The sequence below is a fragment of the Bactrocera oleae genome, chromosome 3 (assembly GCF_042242935.1).
Source record: "Bactrocera oleae isolate idBacOlea1 chromosome 3, idBacOlea1, whole genome shotgun sequence".
Taxonomy (NCBI): Eukaryota; Metazoa; Arthropoda; class Insecta; order Diptera; family Tephritidae; genus Bactrocera; species Bactrocera oleae.
Genome location: NC_091537.1, coordinates 23,477,028 through 23,504,111, shown reverse-complemented (window position 1 = coordinate 23,504,111; position 27,084 = coordinate 23,477,028). Strand labels below are relative to the sequence as shown.

Sequence of the window (27,084 nt, the reverse complement as noted above, 5' to 3'; positions counted from 1 at the left end):
ACTTGCTTGTCAATAATCTGCGCTACTACTAACCGATTAGCCTACAGCACGGACACATTTTTTTATTACTCTTTACTTGACGAGTATTTTAGTATGAAGCTTTATGACATATAATCTTTTATTCGTCAAGTTCAATCATTTCGGATGAAAAGGTGTTTAAAGTTGTTGGCATGCGCCGAAGATCGCCTGATTTCAAGCATAAATTTAGGCGGTCGATCGACATTGTGGATTGTGGTCTGCTGCAACAGGTCCATTTCTCTATTAAACTTCCCATTCAAAATAGGTATTTCAAGAATATTTTCGGTGATTTCTATGATGATCAAACGATTTTTCCACCAGCACCACCAAAAGTTTATCGTTTAAATCTGGCATCGTTCTGTGGAATTCTATGAGTGATTGTTAAGATTTGAGGTGAACGATCATAAACAAGTTCTTCTGAGGAATATATGGTATTTCTGAAGGGTATTATAGCTTTGGTGCTACCTTCTTGTTGGTTTTTAGACTTCATCCACTGCAGCAGTGGAGGACCTTTTTTAGTGTCGTCGAGAGCACGTGTAACTCGAAAAATATTTAACTTTTTTCTCCAAAAAAATTATACTGTGCTTTATTAAAATATGCCTTTACTTTTTGTTTGACTTTTAACATAACTGAGATATAAACTTAGGAGTTTACCACGAAGAAAACATGACAGGAATTTTTTTATATGGATAAATAAAAACAGTGTACGTTTACAGAATTTTATGTATTTTAATAATCGACGATTCATTTTGAAACATTTTGGATTTCCTTAATCTTGAGTTCCAGGAGGACCTACGGAAAATGAGGTCTAGCAGTAAGAAAAATTTTTTTTGCTTAAAAATATTTCAAATCCAAAACTCAAAAAAATGTATTATTTCTATAGTGGAAAATTTTGATTTTTGACATATTGTGGCGACCGATTTTTTTATTCTTTAAAAAAAATTTACACTTCAGAGTTACTTAAAATATCGATATTATTATCAAAACGCATTACCTGACAAGTATATCTGAGAAGGTCGTGTGAAAATTTCAAGTCGATCCGGAGAAGTTTTCCTTACCGGCTCTGAAAACAGCGTTTTAAAAAGAGCGCGAGTTTGGGGCACCGATTAGACTAAGTTAAAAAATTCTTGCAAATACGCTCATATTTTCGAAACTACAAGTATTTACCGGAGCAATCGCAAATTTTTGAAAAATGTTTTTAAATATGTATTTGATATACATATATGCAAAAAACAAAACTCGATTTTTTATTTGAAATTCACAAATATATATACAAGTACAATATATAACCCCTTAATGACCTAGTCTGTATATCATCTAAACACTTTCTCCGCTACTGTCCAGCTTTCTAAGGTTGAAGCATTGCGGTTGCCATACTTTCTACGAAACCTGCGAATTGGCTGGAGTAGATATTAGCCACCTCCATAAATTTGTGGCTGCTTCTAGGCGCTTTGCCGATATACGACGGTCTTTTTGGTATATACCTAAGAGTTCTGGACATAATAACAGACAGACGTCTCTAGCTGTGCAAGTGGTATTACTCGTAGCCTCACGAAAAATCAGTCTATTTACCTAACCTAATCTGACATAATTAATAATAAGTATACTTCAAACTACTTTAAGATGGTATAATTAAACAGAAATTTCGAACCAAATTTTTAGAAAACGTGTCACTGTTTAAAAATTCTAGCACAACTCAGTAAGCTTTCTGTTGTGAGAAATTATGCACTTTTAATAGTTAATTATAATCGAAAAAAAAACTATTTAATAAACTGCATGATCTGCTACATAACCAATTCATATTAATTTTGCTCAATGTGAATACAATAACCACTTGAGTTCACCAGTATAATCTCCACTTCAGCAGTTTGTTCCTCACTTGCTTTCAACACCTCGTATTTTGTCAGCCGATTGATCGTCTGCTTAACAAATAACTTGTTTCTTCTCACTTTCTTCACCGTCTCCAACTTTCGTATCTTAGCGCACAAATAAAGAGCAAATACAAGGAACGAAATGCAAATTTATTTCCCATCTTTTATGAATGCTATTTTTTATGAATGTTCTCATATAACGAAGTAACTCGCGATCACAAGTGATGATACTTGAGAATTAAGTGAGCGTATGCAAATTACAATTGAAATGTATTTAATTATTTCGAAATTCCACCACTCTATAACATGCAGTTTCAACAGCAGAAATCTAGAATTCTGGAAATCATTTTAATATTTTTGCATTAATTAAAAGAATTATATCTGCCATTGCCGTCGTCTTATACGAGTTTCTAAGGATGGGTCGCATAAACATAAAAAAAATGCAAATACATTTTTCTTGTATGAAAGTTATGTTGTTTTTAGTATGGTGCTTATTGATTTCAAGGTCAACAAACACACCCTCTATAAGAATGATCTTCAAACCACATGTGTCCTCAAGTATGAACGAAGCAGCGGACCTGGCCTTAAGTATACTACATTTTTATTACCCTTCTTTCTCATTAAAGCAGTAAATATAAGCCCGATAAGTATCCGCCAAAGAATGTTTAAACTCTCAAGGTTGTTTATGCTGTTTAGACTTTAAGTTTGTACAGCATGTATAATCGGGTATTTTAGTCACGAACTTCCTTATGTTAAACATTCAATTAATACATTGTAATTTGCATGAAATCGAAATCACAGAACACAGGAACTAAAATAATAACCTTGAAGAAGCGCTTAAAAAACCCGAAACGACTGCACAGGATCGACTTGAAATTTTCATACGACCTCCTTAGATATACTTTTCAGGTTATGATTGAACGGATAAGATTTTTGATAATAATTTCGATTTTTTAAGGCAATCTGAAGTGCAAATTTTTTTCACAAAAGCAGATATTTTTTGTGTAAAAATCAAAATAGTCCTTCGATCATTACATATGTATATTCATATATAGTAATATATTTGGTTTTTGGATTTGAGAAAATGTTAAGCAGAAAACTCTTCCCGCTAGGTCCTCTTGGAGATCGACTACGTGATAAGCAGAATCCAAACTTTTTTCAAATTAATACAAAAAAAAAATTAGAGCTAAAAAAATTTCCGATCATCACACTAGTCTCAGGTCTCTCACTGCATTGGACTCCATGTCGCCACGTTCTACTCGCATCTGTGCGGAAATTTGCTGAAATATACATATGTTCATATGCCTTGAAGTTAAAATTACAAACTATATTTTTGTTCATTGAAAGTGATGAGACCCCGAGGTGATAGCAACAAAAAAATTTATTCATCAATTTAGTTCAGCGCTCTCCTGAACCACTATGACCTACAGTGCGCTATCGTGTCAAAACAATCAATCGGAATATTTCCTACCATAGTTCATCGTAAGGGAACATGTTACTAAAATCAGATTTATGAATGTGATTCCGAAAAAACGTTTAGCAATTCAAATACTCTTTCACCTAAAAGAAAAACAAAGAAAAAATGCGAACTACTCCCTCAGTTTTCGAGATATCGACCTGAAATTTTGTACATGTTCCTTTCTTTTAACAGCTACTCATCTGTCGGAACCGTCGATTTCGCTGCCATACAAATTGAACGATCAAAATCCAGTCCTTGTATGAAAAACTTTTAATTTGACAAGATATATTGACGACATTTGGCGTGGAACGACCCCATTTGCTTGTTAGCCCTCTTTATAATTTTAACCCAGTTGCAAGAGATGCTTCTTAATTGTGGAAACTTTTTGCTTTATTTGCAGCCAATACTCAATATACATACGTATGTATATATATGTATATATTTTCACATACCCAATACGTTTCTATTAGACTGCATATATACATCTATATATATATTATATATATATATATATATATATATATTCTATATAGGTCTGAATTAAATTTCTTTCAGCACATTAGCCACCTTCTGCTAGTTTATGGTTGCACTTGAGAGCTTTGAGAACCATTTATGCAGCATTTGTTTTTGCTTGCCGAGTTCATGCGTCAGTACCTAGTTGCAAGCGAAACTTTGGCCTCATTAACGCTACGAAACCTAAAGCAGATTATACCCGTACACACACCCTCATACCTGGGAGATAAGCACAGCTATATATCTACATATGTACATACTTGTAAGTATGTAGGAAAGTAATTTTTTTCTAGCGAGTCAATAACCTTGCGTTCTCTACACGTTTACGCTCTAAAAAGTGAGAAAATCTGAATTGTGCGAGTACTCAGTCGGCGAAATTCTTTGTTGCATACTTCGACGAAGTTAATGAGCACAAGGCGCGTGTGGAGGAAGAGCTACGCCGCCACGGCGACAGCCCATTGTAGACTAACGCTTCGATTTATACACCTTTAGATATCTATGTACATGTAATTGTATGTGGGTGTGTGTATGTGAATTTGTATAAAACATATATATTAAGTGATATAGATATGTGTAATCACACAAAAATAAATCTCAGTGTAACGCAAGCAAGATAAAAAGACGATGGCAAAAAGAAAAGGGACTCGAAATTAAAGCAAATTACAAGTCAATAAATAATGCGAAGAACACGACAGGGGCGAAAAACACAATGTAAACAAACATAGTGTACAAATAGCAAGAAGAAAATTAACACTGTGCGACAAAAGTAGGGTGACCAATAGTGATGTGCCGAATTATCGTTATCCATTACTTGAAACATATCGCACAGCGATAGCGATGCAGCGAATGGAAAAATATATATGTATGTCTAGTAATAACTCATGGAAACGATTTCTTGAAAGCTTTTTATCAAAAGGAGCGGCATAGTTTTCTATTAATATATATAAATGATCAGCATGATGAGCCGTCTGTCAGTTCGTCTGTCTGTATATACACGAACTAGTCCTTCTGCTTTTGAAGTATCGATCTGAAACATTGCACTCGTCTTTTTCTTCCGACTAACTTGCTCATTTGTAGGAACAGCCGCTATTACAAGCATACAAACTGATCAATTAAAATCGAGTCTCTGTATGGAAAGCTTTTTTATTTCACAAAATATTTTAATGAAATTTATGACGGATTATTTTCCAAGGCAATACAAACTGAACGGTAAAAATCAGGATAATATTTGTATACCCATTGATGCTATAAGAAATGTACCTGCAAAGTGTATTACAGCTCATTCTCAAAAATCACCTTTTAATTTTATACAAAAAACTAATGTCGCACAGTATCATTTGTTAAAGCCTTTTTGGTCTATTTATGTAAGTAAATTTACACATTCGTTGTATATAAAACACATTCACTCATTCCTATGTACATATGTGCGGGTTCCCCAGCATACATACACATTTATGGTATTTATGTACGAATTACCTCAGACCTGCATACCAGTTCGAGCCGTGAGTAAACAAAGTAAAGAAAGCTTTTTAATTAAAGTGAATTCAAGTATAAAAAACACTCGCAAAAAGTACTTCGCACACCAATGTGAATAGCTGAATGTATGCATGTATGTAAATAAATATATTCAAGTACGCTCATATATTTGTTATTGCTATAGTTATTGTTATTGTCCCCTTCTTGTTTACGGCATGAAATGTGTTTACCATACACATTAGAATTCATTAATATATTTAAAAGCAACAATAAGAACAATCAATGAAAACGCATGAATCGCTGCGCGTACAACCTCAAGAGGTACAAAACAAACACCGAAGAATGGAATATTTAATGGAAGCTGAACCACAAACAAATAGAATGGAACTTAAGCGCTTGAGTGAAAATCGAGAATATCCACTGACGTTAAGTGATAATTGCGAAAAGTAAATGCAAACACAACAAAAGCAAAACGATTGTGGCTTTATACAATAAAAAAGTAATATGTACATATAATATATCTCAAAAAGAATGTTGAGGCTTTTATTAGCATTGTTCTGAGTGCGAGCGCTCGTCAAAATGTTTATAAACAATGTGTCGCAACATTAAAAGAGCGCATATTTCAAATTTCTATAGCATACTTTTAGGCAGACTACTGCCTGCGTAAGAAGTCGGGATTTAATTTTCGGGATTTTGACTTACATATATTGCATTAACGATCTATTATATATATATATAATTATAAATGAAATTTCGTAAACTTTTTTTCGTATGTAAAAATTTTCATCGATTCTCTTGGAAAGCAGAATATTTCGAACGTTTGAATAATCAAATCGATCGAACAAACGATCACATTTGACAAGAAAGAAAGTGTTGAAAAGATTCATCAAAGGTCTTGAGACAACGAAAAGGAAGACAAAATTGCTTTAATAGGACTTCACATTGATTTCAGATTGACCGCATCCATAATCCATATGATTCAATTGAACGTAAAGAAAATTAAATATCACAGTTTATGACAAATAAACTAAAGAACTAGTTCCACATGAAATTAGGAGTATTCTATGCAGCATGAACAATTTTAAATTAGCATGCTTTCAAAACTACAAAACAGAATAATAAAATAAATCATATAATATTGAATATGAACATTGAATAACTTCGAGGGGTTGAGGCTAGGCAACTGAACGGGATGAGGCATGACCTCAACTCCGTTGACTACACTACTTCCTTGCGCACTTTCTGATATGCTTTGGGTCGTTATCTTGTTGGTACATCCATATAAATGTTATATTCCATCAAGGTATCCATACCGCCTTCAAGCAAGAGCACTGAACCAACTCCACTAAGTGAAGAGGTATCCCCTACCCTATAAGTCAGGAATTATATTATATTATGAATTATATAGCCAAAGCATTCATTTTACTGTATTGAGATCCTCTGCGATGGGTGTTAGGCGCCTTCGTACAGGTGCTACATTTTTATTCTTATAATTTTAGGCATTTGTTACCATTTGAGGAAAATGTCCTTCGATTTCCAAGTTTACTTGATATTTTTCTCATTTTAAACTCTACCTCTGTAGAATGCTTTGCTTTACCCATTGAAGAAAAATCCAATGATTCAATTAACAATAACTATTTGCTTCTAGATTATGGAATTCTGCTACTTCTCTAATTTTAAGAATTACCTTAAAGATTAATTTAGAAAGGAAATGCCTAACACGCCAATTTTTTTGTGGAAGGTAGGTAGGTAGGTAAAGTGTATGTCTTTCGACATACCTAGGCCATTAGGAGGCCCGTTGTGATACCACCGGGACCAACGTCCCGTCACTCTATTGGCTCCTCTCTGAACCACCCCGTACTTCTGATTAACTTCATTAGTAAGACAAGTTTTATCCGTGCAACCTTCGAGACGTCGTCAAGAAACCGTCGACCGATGACTGAGATTCTTTTCCTATATAGAGCCGTGCAATCGCATAGAAGATGTTTAATGGTCTCCTCCTCTTCTACCTCCTGACAGCTTCTACAATAGTCATTATATGGCATTCCAAGTCTATTTTCATGTCTGTCTATTATACAGTGGCCTGTTACTACTCCTACTAGAGTTCTTATATTACTCCGTTTGAATTTTAACAGTTGGCATGTGCGGCTCATATTCCATTCATGTCACGTTTGCCTGCTTGTTGAGCAAGTCAGGGACTGATTCCACTGAGACTCAGCTATGTTTATGACATGTTTGTCGATAAAATATTTAAAAGTAGCCAGAGGCATATACATACATGCCCTCTTTACCGGAATCTAGTTTTAGGGTGGTGCCTGTACTGGCTAGTTCATCTACTACACAGTCCCCGGGGATATCACTATGTCCTGGGACCCATTGCAGATCTATCGTGAAATAGGATGTCAAATCCGCTGAGAGATCAAGGCATCCTTTCACTGTCTTAGACGAAATCCTATGAGACCTTAGAAATTTTAAAGCCGCCTGGCAATCTGTATATATAAATATATTCCTTGTTGTGATCACACTCCTTGTCAGTACAAGAAGGCTTTCTTTAATTTCTGTGACCTCCGCTTGGAAGACACTGCAGTGGTCTGGAAGCCGAAAGGCGATTTCGGTATCTAGTTTCGATTCAGCTCTGTAGGATTTCGAAAATCCGTGGTTATGGGAAGAAACTAAAATTTTTTAAGTATCATAGAATGCCCCTTATTAATGGGGACTAGTAGGGGGGGATTCCGTACCAATATACCGAGGCGGGGACTGATGCCTGGGGCCCACCATTGCACGTGCAAACTGCTGTAGCTGCTTTCTTTACCCTAGCTACCAAGTTTGGTTGCTACTAAAACTTACTGTCCAAAATTAGTACCAAGTAGCTTGCCTTATCTTCTATAGTTAGCCTGGTGCCACTTTCGCGGCGTGATTTCTGGAGCACTGTGTTTCTTAGTGGAAAACAATAACAAGGGCCTCCGAGAATAAGAATAACGTTTATCACAATAAAAATTATTTTCGGATTTTAATGCAAGTGTAGTGATTAAATTGTAGGTCAGTCGAAGCTATAACTTGTACTTTTCGAAGTTTAATAACTTTTCGATTAGATTCAAGAATTTAAGGAAATGCTAATCAAAAACGGAATATTTTCGCACCTTTACAGATAACGCTCATGTACAAAAATAATATTGAAACAAAAATGTCAGTAGTGTTGGGGTGGGTTAATCATCAGTCAACAACAATCTGATATTGTTGGAAAATGTGAGTGGGTAAGTTTATTATCACCATAACTTGTCATATATATATGTATGACACCTTAAAAATACACTAAAGTGAAATAGCAAACAAGCCAGTTTTTTAACGAAAAAATCAAATTACATCACAGTGACGTGAGAACTCCAACAAACCACAATTTACCAAAGCTCATCACCGTCGAAAGTCCCGACTGAACGCTGACGCGGAGTATTGAGTTGTTAAAAGAAAGGCAAAAGTAATCGAGAGGGAAATATGCCTTAGTAAAGAACATGTAAATATGTATGTAAAACAAATGTAAAAAAAAATTGTTCTTATAATATCGCAAGTGTGTTTATATTTTTAAAATAAACAATTTGAGAAAAAGTGCTGAAATCATGTATGAAAGTTTACTTTCACTTTATTTACAGTGTGGTTGTCAATGAGGCAATACTTTTTCCGGGGTTGGTCTTTTTGGCAGCTGTTACTTGATTTATACTCAGTTTGGTTTGCCATTTCATAATGCTCGGAACGAAATTGCCATCTATTTCGATTTTCATAAAAAAATTATGTTCAGCGACGAAGCACCCTTTTGGTTAAATGGGATAATCCACAAACGATTATTGGGACATTGTTACATCCTCAAAAAGTCACTGTTTGGTGTGCTCAATGGGCAGAGGGAATCACTGGTTCACATTTCTTCAAAAATGAGCCGGCCATGTTACAGTAAACGCTATAGAGCCATGTTTAATGACTTTTTCGTGTCTGCATTGGAGGATGTTGATGTGAACGACCTTTGGTTTCAACAAGACGGCGTTACATGCCTTATAGCTAACGAAACAATAAATTTATTGAAGACAAATTTTTGTACGCGCATTATCTCGCGTCGTGGACCTGTGACGTGGCCTCCAAGACCGTGCGATTTAAACCGCTGGATATTTTTTTTTAGTGTAAGAATATTTGAAAGTATGTCAGCAATACGGCCTCAATTGCTGCAAAAAGTGGTCGAAGTGGCCTCTCAGCTGGAACTTATTCGAGACTCTCACTCACTCAGCAGTTGGACTACATGAGGATGTGTTCTATTTATGGCTTTGTAGTCTAATATAATTTTGCAAATTACAAAACAGAGTGAAATCTTCGAAGAAACAAACCGACAGCTGTTTCAAGGTGAAAGACATCATAATTGCACGCTTTTAAAGTAAAACTGAGCAAGCAATCATTAATGTGAGATCACTTCACTACATAATATGTACATACATACATATGTAAGGGCATACAAATATATTCCGTTGGTTAATCATTGACAGCCGTTGAAGATATTGTTGCAAACCCCGATACACTTGAGTTGTTCTTGAAAAGATAGAAGAAAGTTAAATGAAATCAAAATAAAAACTAAATATAAACATAAATAAAGAAATATGACGATTAATAGCGTTCTTCAACGTTGAATATGCTTTTCTTTTTCTTTGCTTTGCTTGCTTGCTTTACAAAGTCCGTCCGTTTAGCACGCTGGGCTACTTATCGCGGCAACTTGTTGTTATTGTACGAAAGAAATTAAAACGAAAATACTATAATAAAAATATAAATAGAAATTCAAAAAGAAAAAACAGCCGAGAAATAATTACAATTATACATTTACATATCAGAACTACAGATTTGTGCAACAAATTAGTACCTCCCAACTGAAATCAAAAGGAATCTAAGAAGCTTGCTATATTTCATATAAGAATTAGTGGATTTTTGACACTGCAAGGTTTTAATAAACAGAAGATAATTTAGACTTTTCAAATTCTTTGTAGAGAGGCGGTAGTAAACAGAAAGGTTAGGTTCGACGACTGATCCAGGGATCCCACTACTATGGACTACTATATGCACTTCTTTGCTGGTAACCAAATAAGCTTAGTTAAATAAAAAAAATTCTTTTGTTGGAATGTCTAAAATTGTCAAGTCTAGCTAGATTCTAGTAATGCAGAGAAAGTGTAGAAAGAGCAAAACATGAATCTGAAATAATAATACAAACAACACTTTCTACTTAAGGGTGGAATTGTCCGACTTACATATATTATTTTCACAAAACTCTTTCTTCATTAAAGCTAGTGTTAATATATATTTTGCTTGAATCGCGAAAGAAAAACAATTTTGAAATTTTTGTATTGATTTAATTTGCAAGGCGACTTGTGAAAGTTTGACTCAGACTTAGAATAAACCTGCGGTATATTTTTTGTCATTACTCTCTTCACTATACATCATCTATTCCCTATAAATTGTGGTATTGTACTTCGGATAAAGAAGATCTACTCTGATTTATGACTACAGGATTTTACTACTTCTTCTAGTGAGTATCACATGAACGGCAGTAGTCGCGATGAATTGATGCGCATATTTCGCGAATGTTTCCTGAGGCTGCAGGGGCTTGTATATATCACCAGTATTCCTACTGTTTCTCTAGAGAGATAGATTAATTGTTAATAATTTTTTTAGTAATACTTTTAGTGGGCTAATATACTCTATACATATAAAGCTCATGGGACAGCTTAGGGGAATTGTGTTCCCAGCTGCTCACGAGCGCGCCAACTCGTCTGCCTTTTCGTTTCATTCTAATCCTATATGACTGCGTTCTTAGATGATATTAGCCGAATTACCTACTGAGAGTCTTGTTATTGCCTCCTTACATAACCTAACGCAGTGAGACGTAGTATTGACGCTACGGATAGCCTTAATTGTTGCTTAGCTGTCCATGATCATTTCATCTTATGTGCAACAACTTATTTTATAATCATAATTCAGTGCAAGCTCGCGCTTTCTGCGCAAAACTATTGTGAGTTTCATACAAGACTAGCAGCCGCAGTTACTTGGAGAAAACAGAGAAGAAGTGCAGCAAACGCTGTCACTAACCACAGAAATTACAGTTACCACAAGTGCGGCGAATAGAAAACAAGCAAACATTTCAAATTGTGCAAAATTGCAAAATGCATTTTAGGCTCTGTTTAATGCACTGTAACAGCAATTAATGGACAACTAATGAGCAGTTATCGTGCAATTTATGGTTGAAAGCAATCCAAGCTACGCATATGAAAAAAGCTTACAAACGTACAAAGTTTCTTATGCATAAATGTAATTAACCTGCACTAAAATAAGGAGGGCTACAGAGTTGATTGGTTCTGCAGTACTGACTTCGTAAATGTCTCTCCCTTATGAAAAATTATATTAAAAATACAGGAAAAGTCCATTCATCGCACGTCTGAGAAAACTATACACAATACAATTACTAAAACATATATATTCTTCTGTGAATAAAACAAATCAGGAAATTCTACAGTTTGCAACTAGAAATTTTCTGCTAAAGCTCTACGATATCAATTATGGAATATTCGTCTAATGAGTTACTCGTTTGTTTTGTTAGAAACGTTGTATTTTGTACTAGTTGTGATAGCTATATTTCTGGGCGAAATCTCCTTATGACGTCAACGCGAAGCAATATCAGTTGTCTGTAAGGCAAAAAGTGGTCGGATTACTTGAATTTGCGGTTCACACTAGTTGTAAAGTAATTGATAACCTATCGATTTGACTACTGGGTACATGTGGCTCGCTGCCAACGTCATTATGGTTTTCACAGATATTAACACAGCGCTACATTAGAAAATCGTGGCTATAGTTGGTTATACATTTTCTTGCAGCTGCGTATGGATGACGACGAACATAATAAATACACTTTATGGCCACTTCGAAATAAATTTGAATTATTTATATGTAACTAAATATGTTTTATTAACACCTTGTAGCTTCGTAGATATAAATCTACATTTTTATGAGTTCAAAAAATAGTGGAATCTAAATACCACTCAGTTGAGATCTTTAAGTTTTGTTGGCAAAAAAATTTGAACTACATATGTATAATATATTAATATATCCCCAACTATCAAACCCCATATAAGAGAAAATGGAAACAAAATGTACAAATAGTTCAACAAAAACTTCTTCGTAGCACCTAAAATTTACAGGAAGCTGTAAACGAATTCCAAAGTAGCTTTGAAAATCCATTCGAAATGGAGCTGTTTATATACCCTAAGCAGGGTATTTAATTTTCCCGCGAAGTTTGAAACACCCTAAAGAAAACGTCGGAGACCTCATGATCAGCATGCCGAACTCAGTCGATTTAGCCATGTTCGTCTGTCTGTCTGTATACACGAGAACTAGTTCCTCAGTTTTTGAGATATCGATCTAAAATTTTGCACACGTCTTTTTCTCCCAAAAAAACCTGCTCGTTTATAGAAACCGCCGATACCGGAACACTATAGCAACTATCAAATACATGTCCTTGTACTTTTGTATTTTCTAAGGCACCGCTACAATCTCCGAAAAAAACTGTTTAGATCGAACTACTATAGCATACAGCTGCGATACAAATTGATCGATTAAAGCAGACAGAGTTAAGGTTTTCCTTGTCTTTTCACAAATTCAGTACTTAAAATTGAAAGTTGAGGCACCCCATATAATCACAAATTTATACTCAAAACCTTTATTTATATTTTCTTAATGAAGTTTATCTGTTAAGAGTAAGCAATCATTAGGGCCTTAATTTATTAAATGAATTAAAAACTTAAATAAATAAGCTGTATTCAATTGTGATTACACAACAATAACAAACACTTATGTAAACAATGCAAAAACCAATTAAACAAACTAATTACTACATCGCTTCAAAAGTACTGGTAGAAGCATCCCGGTAAAATTTACTCACGTTTGATTATTTCCGCTCACCAGTGGAAAGTCGTAACAGTTATCAGATAAGGTACAGTAGTGAGGAATAGTATAATAATGCCCTTTATGGCTGAAATACTAACGTCCAAAAACATAATGTTTATTAAAATTTTTCAGATGGACTTAGCGCATTTTTTATTTAAATCATCTAACATTTTACAGCCTTAAAAATACCGTTGCAAAGAAGTTGGACCCATAATTCACTTATTTGAGATATTACTTTTTTAGTCTCTTACTTCATTTCTTTAACATCTCTCTTGTAATATTTCGCATTTTTGTTGCGCTGAAGAGACAATAATGGACATCAGTTTTTGGGACAATTGACAAATCCATCATTAATTTAAACCCATATTGGGGGTTTTAACTCAATTACAATTCGGTTGATGTTTTGAAATTCGGTATAATCGATATCAATCCGTGAAAAAAAATACGTTGAAGTGTTGTCAAACTTCAACTTATATATGGATTTCAACTCTGTGTAAACAGCTGATTTTTAATTATTTGCCAAACCTTCAGTTTTTAGGTTGGCAGCACCAATAAAACTTCAACTGGAAATAGTTGAACTTTCTAATACCAAAAACGAGTTTGATTTATCTGGAATTGAATTGCTTTAACTTCCAATCAACTGAGTGGACTTGAAAACCGTAACAGAGCTATTAATCTATGTTCGAAAGTTTTTAGACTTTGAGTGTCTCAGCATCTGCCTTTTTAATATTGCCCATCACTGTAACGAATTATTTTGATAAATATCTAAATAGCAATTAAAAAAAAACCCTATGGAAAATTCCCAATACTTTCCAGCCATATACGTGCGCTTATATGGGCACCAATATAAATATTTAACTGCAAATATGTACATAAGCATGTATACATTTATATTAACGTAGAAAAAGCACGTGCGCCTGATGGGGGTATTCCAGATACTGCTGTTTGTAAGTATAATTTTGTTTAGGCTAAATAAAAGCAGTTCCTTTAATACTACTGAGGCTGAACTCAGAATATTCGAATCTTCGTGGATTTAATTTGATTCTGGCACTGTAGTAAGTTTGCTAATACAGATGCCCTCTACAAGTAATGGCGAATATATCTAACAAATATGTACATATATCAACCTACCAGAAGTGGCATAAAACTGGTGAGAGCTTTATTTATCCGGCAATGTCCGGAGAAAAAACTGGCCGAAAGATCGAACAAAGCACCAATTATACTTATGCAGGTGTATGTATATATATATTTATATAAAAATATTCAAACTGCTTTTATACAAAATGAAAATAATGTTATCAACGAATATACCTATTTAAATTTGTATTTGCGCGCAATCAAACCCTCCTAGCCTCTGGCTCTCAGTTCATCTAAACCAATTTTTAGTAAGATGAAGTTCGTGTTTCAAGAATGAATTGGAATGGTCACTGCGCCCATAATAGAATATACCAAATATCATGAAATCCAGGCACGTGACTTGAAAAATCGTTTCTGCACATATTTAATCAAATAATGTACATTATAGTATACTTTATGTACATATACATATACATATCTATAAATTATATATTTTTATATATTTAATCTAGCGCATGAAGCAACAATATTGCTTGAGTGGGCGGTGCTGCGGTTTTATTGACTCAAAATGCTTACGCCTGAACTCACATATATATATTTACATATATGTATATTTGTTTATAATGAAAATTGTGCAATTTATTGGCGCCTTTTAGTGCACTCTCGACGCGCCAACACAATCATGAAAATTGTATATGTATGTATAACACTACTCAACAAATCTGAGGGAAAATTTTGCAACTGATGTGCTAAAAGGTCTGTCGGGGTATTAGAGGCGTCGTGATTACGAATTTGAGTTCAAAAATGTTCCATTAGGTACAGCTATTTTTGTCATTTTAATATATGGTGGTGGTTTGACCCCTACACCCCTTGACTACACCACAAAAAATCCTACGTGCTAGAAAATTTTTACTATCATTTTCGGTTTTAGCAACCCAAAATTAGCAAGAATCTAATACACTCTAACATCACAGCCGCAAAATGTCTGTAGACTAATGTAATTTATTTTTATACGAAACCGACGAACGAGTGGATAAATGCAGCCAACTTTGCAAATGCTTCTGGAAGAAGAATTTGGAAAACCCCACGTATGTATGTACACGAGTACATATTTATACTACGACTTGTTTCGACCTTTATTTATGTACATTTATATTTTGCATTTTGAACGTATATTTTAACGCATTATCAACAATTACAAAAATTTTAAAAGCGCTATACGAGCGTATGTAGTGTTGGCCAGCAAAGTAGCGACTATTTTTTGTCCAGAAAAATCAAACACGCAATACAATATTTCCAAAAACAAAATTCAAATTATTATAAGCATTTAGGGGCTAACAGAATTCTCAAAAAATCGATTTTGTATTTTTTTAAACTACAATATCTTAGAAATTTGAAGTAAAAATGCAATTTTCTCAAAACTATATTTTATGAACTGGTGACAACCGTAGCTCGAAAAAAGCTCGGTAGATTTCAAATTTGAAACATTATGAAGGACTTTTTGTTCAATTTCGATTTGTTATAACCAAGTTAACTGTTGGTTTTTAACGAAAATCTAGAAAAAATTGTCTGAAACAAAAATCCTCGAGCTGGCACTAAATTATCTATTAGTAAAACATTGTTTTTTTTTTTGTCCGATTGAGTTCAGATGGATCTCAAAGGATTAGTGATGGTTACCGCAAGGAGTTTCCGTTGAAGTGGGACAACACAAACAGCCATTACAGCCAAATAATATTTGTTCCCAAATTTCTGTCACGTCAAGCAATTTTCAGTGCAGCGAGAACTACATTTTGTGTAAAAATTATATCAAACCAACATATCATACGAAATGGAAAAAGTTTCAAAACAAAATCGACCCTAATTTGTTGGCCGCCAGTGTATATTCTCAATATTGTGTTTGAAAGAATTTAAGGAATAAAGCAGATAAGCAGAAAAATGCGACAAAAATAGATATAAAAATATAAACAAAGTAACGACCTGTGTTATGAAAATTTTTATAAAAAAAAAATTTTTAAATCGATATAAATTTCCACCGGGAAAACCGACGCGCTTTTGGCAGCGTGACAAAAAAATCCGAATCCGTTTCTTGCCGTATTTCAAAATTGTTTATATATACAAGTATTTTATTTAATGCAATAATTAATAAGAGTATTTTCGTGCCTTGCGCTTATGTTCGTTAATAAATTGTTAATGTTAATTGTTGTTGTTGTGGTTTTTACTACTTTGCTCCCATCAATTTGTATTTGGCACTTGGCCAAAAGTTGTTCACCGTGAGATTTGTTTATTTCAATTTTATACATTTTTATGGAAATGCCTGAGCATCGTTGAAAAGGCAAATACCTTAGTTCTTCAGGACTTCGGCGCTGCGTAGAGAATATGCCTGCTACGGTGATCAAAATGGTGGTAAAAAGTCTGTTGGATGGGCATAAGTAACGACGAGCATGTCGAAAGTGCAGGGAAGTGGGCATGAGCGAGACGCTGGAGCACGAGCCTTATCGGCCTAGATATTTAGGTGCTCAACTCGATATTAAAGTTCGCAAAAAGCGTTGAAGTCCTATATGACGAAGACTTCAACTCAAATAAAAGTGAACCTCCATCTGGAATTTCCAAGGACCAGTAGGTCTATGCATGGCGTGAGAGCCGGCAATTTTCGGTTATTTTTTCCGCCAATTATACAATTTGCAAATCCCTCTTTATCTCCAAAATTATGCTTTTATTCCAAATTTAAAATACGTTAAAATTATGTTACTTGTTAAAGCAGAGTAATAATAAAAATGATATCAAAACCTTGTCTCAATATTTACCCTAAGGCACCTGTCAATCTGACATAAAAGTCTAGCTACTGCACCCTAATATTTTACGCATATCATTTGAGTCGTAAAAATTTACCAAATGCGAGATTCATATAATAATAAAATTATGCAAATGCCAATTCAAAAAGATGTCAGGCTGTTGTAAAATCAATAAACACGACATAAAATGCTTGAGCTAATAAATCTAAAGCGAAGGGAATTGCAATAAAATAGCAAATGAAATAAAATACTAAATTAAATTATCGAATTGACGTCGAAAATCAAGTCGTTGATCAATTGTCTTTTATGATGATTTATGGCGGCGACTCGCGCCTATGTAATCAGCGCCGCTTACCACAAGCTACCGGTGAATATAGTAGGTCGCTCAGTGTGTACCAAACAGGCGCTGGGAGTGGATATAGACAATTTTAAAACACAATCAGGGAGGGGTAAAAGAAATTAAGAAAAAGTGGATATCAGTCGCAGAATTTGGCGTTTACTGCGCCCCTAACAGGTAGCGACTGTTCAGCGAGTATCTAATCGTTAAGTGTTAAATCGAAATGTTTAGTCAACTTAAGCGTCAATCAGCGTGTCATATGACTGGAAAAGTGTATGCAAAATAACATAGCAAACACCGATAATCAGTACGACCGACCACTTTTATCTTTATCGCAATATTTCAGCGAATTTTAGGGTATACCAAAACAAACAAGTGCTCAGTCAGATTAGACATGTTAGCAAACATTTGGTGCAAAATATGGCATATTGACTTTAATATATGCGTGAATTTCCTAATTTACATTACCACTACAAGTATATACCTTTTACGAGTTTCAATGAAAATAAAAGAGACCTTAGCAGCAAGTAACAGTAAACTACGAGAATTTCATATGGTTTAAAACGAATACACTTAAGAGAAATATAAGTTCTTCAAAAAGCAATAATAAGAATATTAAACACCCAACGATTATCCTTCTTCCGCCGAACCAAGAGGCGCAATCCGCGTACGTGCGGAATTAGCTGAGTTATGTAAGGCAGGAGTTTTTAAAGCGTAGAGATCCAAAATTGCACAGCTACAGAAACAAAAGTTTCAACAGCTACGATTTAAAATTACTTTATTTTTTTTTAAATTTTGAGAAATAAGTCATATAAATCAAGACATTTGTGGCGGAAAGGTTGGTTTAGTTCAAAATTTGATCTAGAAGATTTTAACATTAAGGGTCTAAACTGCTTCGAAAAGCGAACCGGGATATTAAATTTAACTTCGGACAAGAGAAAAGAACTGCAAACTGTTCCATTCAGGATTTTCATTAAAAATAATTTTTATTTCCTGTCTATGACTGTGTGTGGACATAGGCTTAACCTGTATCATCATCGGAAATGCTCTAAGGCGAAACGTAAAAATTGGTTTTTGGACAGATGTAACTTGTCAGAATGGATTTGGTAACCAGAAAACTGGTAAAACTCTTAAAAAAGGTAAATGTAAAGGTCTCGGATTCAAACGGAAATTAATTGTTTTTGGCCTTTATATACTATATTTAAAAACTATACAGCTTTGCTTTAAAAGCTGCTGGCTATATGTGGTTTTAGAATCACTAGTTGATATATTAGATTTATAAATAAATATGCTCGATTCTGTCAAGATGCACTACTTACAGATTGAGTATTTAACAGTTGCAGAATCATAAGCATTGATCGTCATTACAGTGCAGGTTTGCCTTATGAATAAGGTTATCATGACAGAGAAAAAATAAATGAGAAAGAGGGATTCGAAAAGAAACATAAAGAGTAACTTAGCTCTTTCCGGTACTTCTGCAAAATTTTGTATGACTTCTGCCTCGGGTATTTCACAATAGCGGCATCATAACCTCCCGTTTTGTTTAATATTTCTCCAACAAACAGACAGAGCCTATGTAATATAGTTTCAGTGGTAGTTCATCTAATATAAACAAATAGCATCGACTCTTGGAAGCCGGCCAATTTAAATTCGAAAATGTAAATAAATGCCATTTTTAGTTTTGAAAATTTTAAATAAAGGCGAAAATTTCAAAGATATTTTCCTAAAATTTCCATAACAAGCAAGCCTTACTACTAAATATCCTAACATATACACCTAATCACTCGCTGGATCATGTGATATCAATTAATTGAGTATTAGGCACAAAACCTAATGAAAGAGACCTTCACAGCTACATACAAATTTGCATAATTGTCGGCGACCGCAGTAGAACACCGAACTTGTTTGAAAAAAAACACCAGCTTGCGGCAACAATTTACTCATCGAAAATAAACTAGTCCAAAAGAGAACACACCGAGCTAGTTTAAAACGATTTATTCATGTTGCTTTAATCAAACAATTTTACACAGAACGTTTTATTTACCATATGCAAGATCGCCAGAGCGTTTTTGGGTCCATCATGCTACTGCATACTTACATAACTTTTTTTATGCTCTAAAATATATATGTGACCACTCCACTTCCGTTTGTGGATCATACTAGTTTTAAGGTTGTTAGCGATTAATTCATTCCACTGTAGGTATACACATAATTCCATATAAACAAATATTTCATTCAAAAGTGCGATTTTTCTCGTTTTATTGATAAGCTGCCTCCAACGGCGACAACCTTGTCTTTTCTTATTCTAATTTCAGTTTTCTCTCGACGAAACCGGCAAACAAATATTTACATTGAAATCGTTAATGCTCATGTTAGGCATGCATTACGGCAAAGCGTAACCCAGCTGAGCAAAAAACAAATGCATAATTTTCACATACACATATGTACATATGCTTTGCAATGTGGTAGTATGTCAATATTATACTATGTACATAACATATGTATGTTTATGAACACATTGTCTTGATGCCGATTTTTTTAACTTCACCGGAAGCTTTTGGCACACAATATCCTGTGAATTATTTTTTATTTAAAACATTTATAAAGAAAATCAAAACAACAATTTAAAAATTAAAGTAAAATAAAAAATGTTATGACGTGTATTTTGTATTTGATATAAAACTTTTCCGTTCCTTCAAAGAAGTATCCATCACCACATATATTTAGAATACTCCATATACCGCCACCACAACCTCTTGGCTGTCTCTCATTAATGTTTAAACCATAAAAACACTGCTGTTTACAACAAAAATCACGCGATAATGCCAGTCATCATAGGCAGAAATCTGAAGTGCAAATATACATGGATACATACATAGGTACAACATTTTTTATTCTATATCACGCATTATATATAAGTATTTATGTAAAAGGCTTTCCAAAATAACCTTCCATAAAAATTTTAATATTCAGCATGACCTTCCCATCACGTGGACTACAGCCGGAGTGTTCTACATTTCCATTTCGCTTTCTTCAGTTTTGGCTATTATTTTCCTTTTGTATACATACAGTTGTGTGCGTGATAATAGCAGTGCTTACTTGAGGATTACAAAAAACCATAAACAATTTTCATAAATTAGCTGTCATTATTAATTAAGTAATTTTTGGACTCTATCAATATTGATTTTTTATGTTCTGCCAACAAACCTAAAAGGATTTTTAAAAAATCCCATTTTAAAATGAGTGCTCATAAAAATAACAGTAGAAAAACCACGGCCGTAGGATTAGCCGTTGTGCCATCAAATCTACGCTTCCTGGAGTTCATTAAGGTATCTGTCAACCGAAATGATTTTTATGCTGAAAGCTCTGCGTTTCATAAAGCGTGTGAATCAAACCGTATTTTTTCGAAAACATATTGTTTTATATCTCCCCATAAATTTTAAATAAGCTTCAAGTCGATTACGAGTATTAAGCAGGTTTTTAATATTGTTATACCCAAAGATTCCCTTTACATACCTTCTGATATTAGCTGTCATTGATTCAGCTGTCATTTTGAACGGTCCATTTAGGCGGCTTATTCTTTCACTGCATCTGGATGCATACTTATATTTTTTATGATTTCAACTGGTTCATAACAGCTTGAAGACGATATTTTGGCCATACGATATTCTATTATTAACAGCGTCAAACCACTATTTAAGATCTACATCTTTCGAAGTCTAATCATTATATGTATTACTGGCATCATTTGATTTAAAAAAAACCACTTGCTTTTCATCCATCTAAAAAATATTTATTTTGGCAATTCAACTCTGATCACTTTATATCATTATTATACAATTTTTCTAATTAATACGAACTGAACCTTCTAACGGATTCAGTTATTATTCGGTTAGTTTATTTGTTTGTCTATCCATTCCTGAAGGTTTTTTTTAAAATTTCCTATTTCTTCGGTGTTTCTCATCTTAAACCATTTTAATATAGTTTTCTTAACTTTTGCGTCGTTTTAAAAGGTGGACCAATTTGAAAGGTACTCGTATTAACTGTTACTCATTTCTTAAACCGTCATTCTGATTTCGATCAGTGTTTAGCAGCTGATGATACTGCTAATGTAAACACTACAATACAAACGCAAATAATTGAAAAAAAAACATTCAAAGTATTGTGAAATCTTTGCTTATTTCGTTTGCCCAATTGTTTATGAATACTGGAGGTATAAAGTGCTGGAATGGGTTTTAAGGGGGGAAGTCTCAAGAATGTTTGTTCAACGGACTATCTAACGATACAATTTGCTTTTCTGATTTCAAATGATCCAGCACCTAGTTATTAGGGGCACCGCAATTCAGCTTATTTCCGAGACGCTTCAGAGTAATTGCTGTCATTGCCGTATTTCTCCATTAAAATTTAACAGAAATAATTCTATAACATCTCTAGAATATTGTTCTAAATGCTCAAGTTAATACGAGTAATAGTTTTGCAGATAACGGACTTGAAACGCATTGTTCTCGAAACTGTTTCTCTCGCAAATTACTCAAACGATAATTAATTAATGAAAGTTTACACACGTCTTCGAGATACACTTTACAAGGCCTCGAACGAAAGATTTTTTTTTTGTTCAATTAAAACTATTTAAAAACACAAAAACGTCAAGAAATTTTCACTTAATTTGATGTCTTTTTTTGTAAAATGCCAAAATACAACTTTCACTTGATTCTTTCGTCCAATACCTAGTTTATGGTCTTTACTAAAACACGTATTTTTTTCTTTTTCACTTCAGATGATCATGCAGTCACCACAGAGACACCTATTTTCCGAGGAAATGACGTCGTAATTGAGTTTTGAATATTTTTACAATATCTTTGTAAGATAGTATATGTCTTGGGAATAACAATAGTTTGAATAAAATAGTTAATTTTTTATGCAAAAAATGGGCGTTTTTTTCCTCGAAGAAACGCACGTATCCCCTTAAAAAAAAAACATTTCTTAAAATAATGGTAAATCAAAACAAGTAAGGAAGGGCTAAGTTTGGATATAACCGAACATTTTATACTCTCGCAAAGTCAAATGGTATACTCGTTTGAGATTTCTTTGTGGATATTGTCGCCTTGTTCTATGTTGACCGATATTTTCGGTAAAAAGTCAACTATAGGTACTGGGGTCCATACATTCAGTACCTACAGGCTTGAACAGTTTTGGTTCGATTTAGACAATTTTTGGTCACAAGGTGGCATATTTTAAACGTTTTATTCACACAAAGTTTTACCCCGATATAATCATCATCAGATGGAATTGAAAATGGTGTTATATGGGAAATAGGCGTAGTTGTAGTCCGATTTCGCCCATTTTCGCACTATAACATAGAAATATGAAAAGAACGTTATTCACCGAATTTGGTTGAATTCGGTTAAGCAGATCTCAAGATATGGGTTTTCACCTAAAAGTGGGCGGTGCCACGCCCACTGACTAATTTTGAACGCGGCTCCTATTAAGTCATCTCGTACCATCGCAGAGATAAAATTTAATGTCTCTGGCGTGTTTAGTGCTTGATTTATCGCGCTTTTAGTATTTTTTACCAGTACCGTTATATGGGGAGTGGGCGGAGTTGCCACCCGATTTCAACTATTTTCACACTGTAGGTAGAAGTTCTAAAAGCATTTGCTTTCAGTGAATTTTGTTATTATAGCATTAGCGGTTTAGGAGATATGCACATTAAACCTATTAGAGCGGCACCACGCCCACTTTAAAAAAAAATTTTAACTGCAGATGCCCCTCCCTAATGTGATCCTGTGTACCAAATAACAGTCTTGTATCTTGTTGCGGAGCTTAGTTATGGCAACTTATTTGTTTTTGATTAATGTCGTTTTGTGGGCGTGGCAGTGGTCCGATTACGCCCATCTGCAATACCAACCGTCTCACGGTACCAAGAAACATGTCTACCAAGTTTCATAAAGATATCTCAATTTTTTCTCAAGTTAGAGCTTGCACGGACGGACGGACGGACAGACAGTCACCCGGATTTCAACTCGTCTCTTCATCCTGATCATTTATATATATATGTATAACCCTATATCTAACTCGATTAGTTTAAGGTGATACAAACAACCGTTAGGTGAACAAAACTATTATATTCTGTAGCAACAGGTTGCGAGAGTATAAAAATTATAAAATCTGTGTGATGGCAGATAAGTGTTTGTAAATATGTTAGGCAACACATACCATACTTACATATACATAAATGCTCAGCATTTTAATGTACTGTGGCATGTGTGGATTTTATTTACAATTTTCAGTATTTATCGACGGAAAAAAATTAAAAATCTGAAAATATTATGAAATTTCGTAAGTTTGAAGTACGATTTTTTTTACTTCATTACAAAAATAGAATGTTGCACAGCGGCGAAAAACGCTTGAGGCAACATTTTCGATTTTAAAATTAACTAACGTTGTTGCTGCAGCCAGTGCTCAAAAAAAATTCTTGCGAAAATATTCACATCAACCAAAAGTTATAATAATAAATTCTATTCTATATTTAGAATATTTGTTTTGATTAAAAATTGCAGCTCGTTAGCTGTTTACCAGTCGAAAGTGTATTCAGCAGTTTTGCTAATTTTTATTGCGGACCTGCTGTAAATCACGACCCCTCAAAGAAATAAATGAATATTGGTGCATTTAATTAAGAAATATAAGGAAGAATATGAAAACACTTACCAGTCGAGGGCTTTTGATTGTAGAAATCCAAGCTTTTTATTTCTGCTGTGTCGACGTGTGGTGAAAATCCCTCGTACAAGTCGCTCTCCTCCTCGATGCCACTCAATTTATCAGCCTGAGCTGATGACGCGTCACGATTGTAAGGCATTGTTTTCTAAATACTCGCTTAGAAAGTTTGCCAACGAAGATATAATTTTTTTTTTTTACAACTACTATATTATTAATATAGTTTGCACTTATATGCTCTACACAGAATCTCAATTCCTCTCTATCTCTCTCTCTCACACACTATGCCCCTTCTTCTTTGGTGTACGCTCTCTTCTCGGTGCCTGTATTTTTGGACTTTGTTAGATTTTCTTTAATTTGAGTTACTTTTAATTTGACTAGAAGTATTTGCGAACTCTGTTACTTTAATTTTAGTTTACTTTTGCTTAATTTTTTTCGATTTTCGATTTTCAACTTCAAATTGTTTTTGAAATTTTTTTACATTAAATGTTTATGGAGATAGAAATACTCCACGGCGACGTGTTGAAAAATGCAACATTATGATATTTTCAAATTTATGTTAAATCTTCAAAAAGCATAATCCAATAACGCCACAGGGTATAGGTTACGATATTCTGAAAAATAAAAAAAGGATGTTGATTATTATTTTTTATTTAGAACATAATATGTAAATAAAACAAGGATGTAACCGAACATTTTATACTCTCGCAAAGTCAAATGGTATACTCGTTTTAGATTTCTTTGTGGATTGACTGATATTTATGATAGAAGGTCAACTATAGGCACTGGGGTCCACATATTTAGTACTTAGGGGTTTGAACAGTTTTGGTTCGATTTAGACAATTTTTGGCCGCAAGGTGGCATACTTTAATTGCATTATTCACGCACAGTTTTACCCCGATATAAATATTGTTACCTGATTTGCATAGTGGAAAGTGAAAGAATCAGATGGAATTAAAAAAGGTGTTATATGGGAAATAGGCGTGGTTGTAGTCCAATTTCGCCCATTTTCGCACTATGACATAGAAACATGAAAAGAACGTTACGCACCGAATTTGGTTGAAATCGGTTAAGCAGATCTCAAGATATGAGTTTTCACCTAAAAGTGGGCTGTGCCACGCCCACTGTCTAATTTTGAACGCGATTCCTATAAGGTTATCTCATAAAATCGCAGAGATAAAATTTAATGTCTCTGGCGTGTTTAGTGCTTGATTTATCGCGCTTTTAGTAGTTTTTAACAGTACCGTTATATGGGGAGTGGGCGGAGTTGGTACCCGATTTCAACTATTTTCACACCGTCAATAGAAGTGCTAAAAACATTTGCTTCCAGTGAATTTTGTTATTATAGCATTAGCGGTTTAGGAGATATGCACATTAAACCTATTAGAGGCGGGACCACGCCCACTTTAAAAAAAAAATTTTAACTGCAGATGCCCCTCCCTAATGTGATCCTGTGTACCAAATATCAGTCTTGTATCTTATTGCGGAGCTTAGTTATGGCAAGTTATTTGTTTTTGATTAATGGCGTTTTGTGGGCGTGGCAGTGGTCCGATTACGCCCATCTGCAATACCAACCGTCTCACGGTACCATGAAACATGTCTACCAAGTTTCATAAAGATATCTCAATTTTTACTCAAGTTAGAGCTTGCACGGACGGACGGACGGACAGACAGTCACCCGGATTTCAACTCGTCTCTTCATCCTGATCATTTATATATACATAATCCTATATCTAACTCGATTAGTTTTAGGTGATACAAACAACCGTTAGGTGAACAAAACTATTATACTCTGTAGCAACAGGTTGCGAGAGTATAAATATTAATAATACCATTACAAAACTACTTTCAACCCTGTATTATTTTTTAGAAAAACTTAAAACATTTAGTTTCAGTATATTTCTATACCATTTCTCGTAAAGCTCGAACCGACCTTATTGTGTTTTTTAAATTAGGTTAGGAATACAATGGTTTATTTCCCCACGCAACCTTTAAACATAGTCTTTTTCAAACTTTTCTCTCATCTGAGCATAAAGTTCTTTAATCGATAGTTTTTTCCTCAGCTGATGCAGTTTTAAATAGGGTATTTCAAACTCGAAATTTTGATTTGTTTACACCAAACATACATGAAAAAGAAATTTTACAAGAGAACAAATGATGAAACCAACCATTCTGAAATTTAGGTCTAGCCTTGAATGTTATTGAGCAGATTATAGCGATGTAGATTATAGGGATACATTAGCTATTAGATATATTCGCCATTATTGTCACCCTCTTTAGGCGACATAGACGATATTATCTACCAAATTTCTTAGATTTATTTCCTCAAGCCGTTTCTTATTTTGAGAAACAGTTTTTCGTTTTTTAGGTATAGCTCTGATATCTTCAGCGCATTTATTCAAAATTCAATGTGTGTTATTTCGGGTGTTATTAGCCTAATAAATGAATTATAGTAAATTTTTGAAATTCTGTTTGTTTATCCCAATCTCGCACCAATATAGGATATAGCTACCATACAAATCGATCGATCAAAATGGGCAACTTTTTTATTTGACAAACTAAATTCACGAAACTTGGCATAGATTATTGTCAAAGGCAGCATTACAATCTACGAATAAATTGGATCAGATCGGACCACTACAGCATATAGTTACCAAGCCAACTGAACGATCGAAATCAAGTTTTGGTACGGAAAACTTCTTTATTTGACAAGATATTTTCACGAAAGTCAACAAATTATTCAGATGGATCCAATATAGCATATACATAGTTGCCATACAAGATGGCCGCTCAAAATCAAGATTAGATCCTTTTATGCTATGCACATGTGAAGGGTATTGCAGCTTCGGTGCAGCCGAAGTAAAT

The 27,084-nt window shown here is 34.2% G+C and overlaps 1 protein-coding gene across 10 annotated transcripts in view; it reads right to left on the bottom strand.

The window, feature by feature from the left end:
* Positions 1–27,084, bottom strand: part of sky (GTPase-activating protein skywalker) — a 127,912-nt gene that overhangs the window by 47,955 nt on the left and 52,873 nt on the right. For all 10 annotated transcript variants that reach the window (XM_070106262.1, XM_070106270.1, XM_070106268.1 and 7 more), the window contains one exon: positions 24,214–24,833. In XM_070106262.1, the coding sequence (XP_069962363.1) occupies positions 24,214–24,361 (148 nt within the window). In that variant the 5' untranslated portion in view covers positions 24,362–24,833. The remainder of the gene's footprint in view (positions 1–24,213; positions 24,834–27,084) is intronic.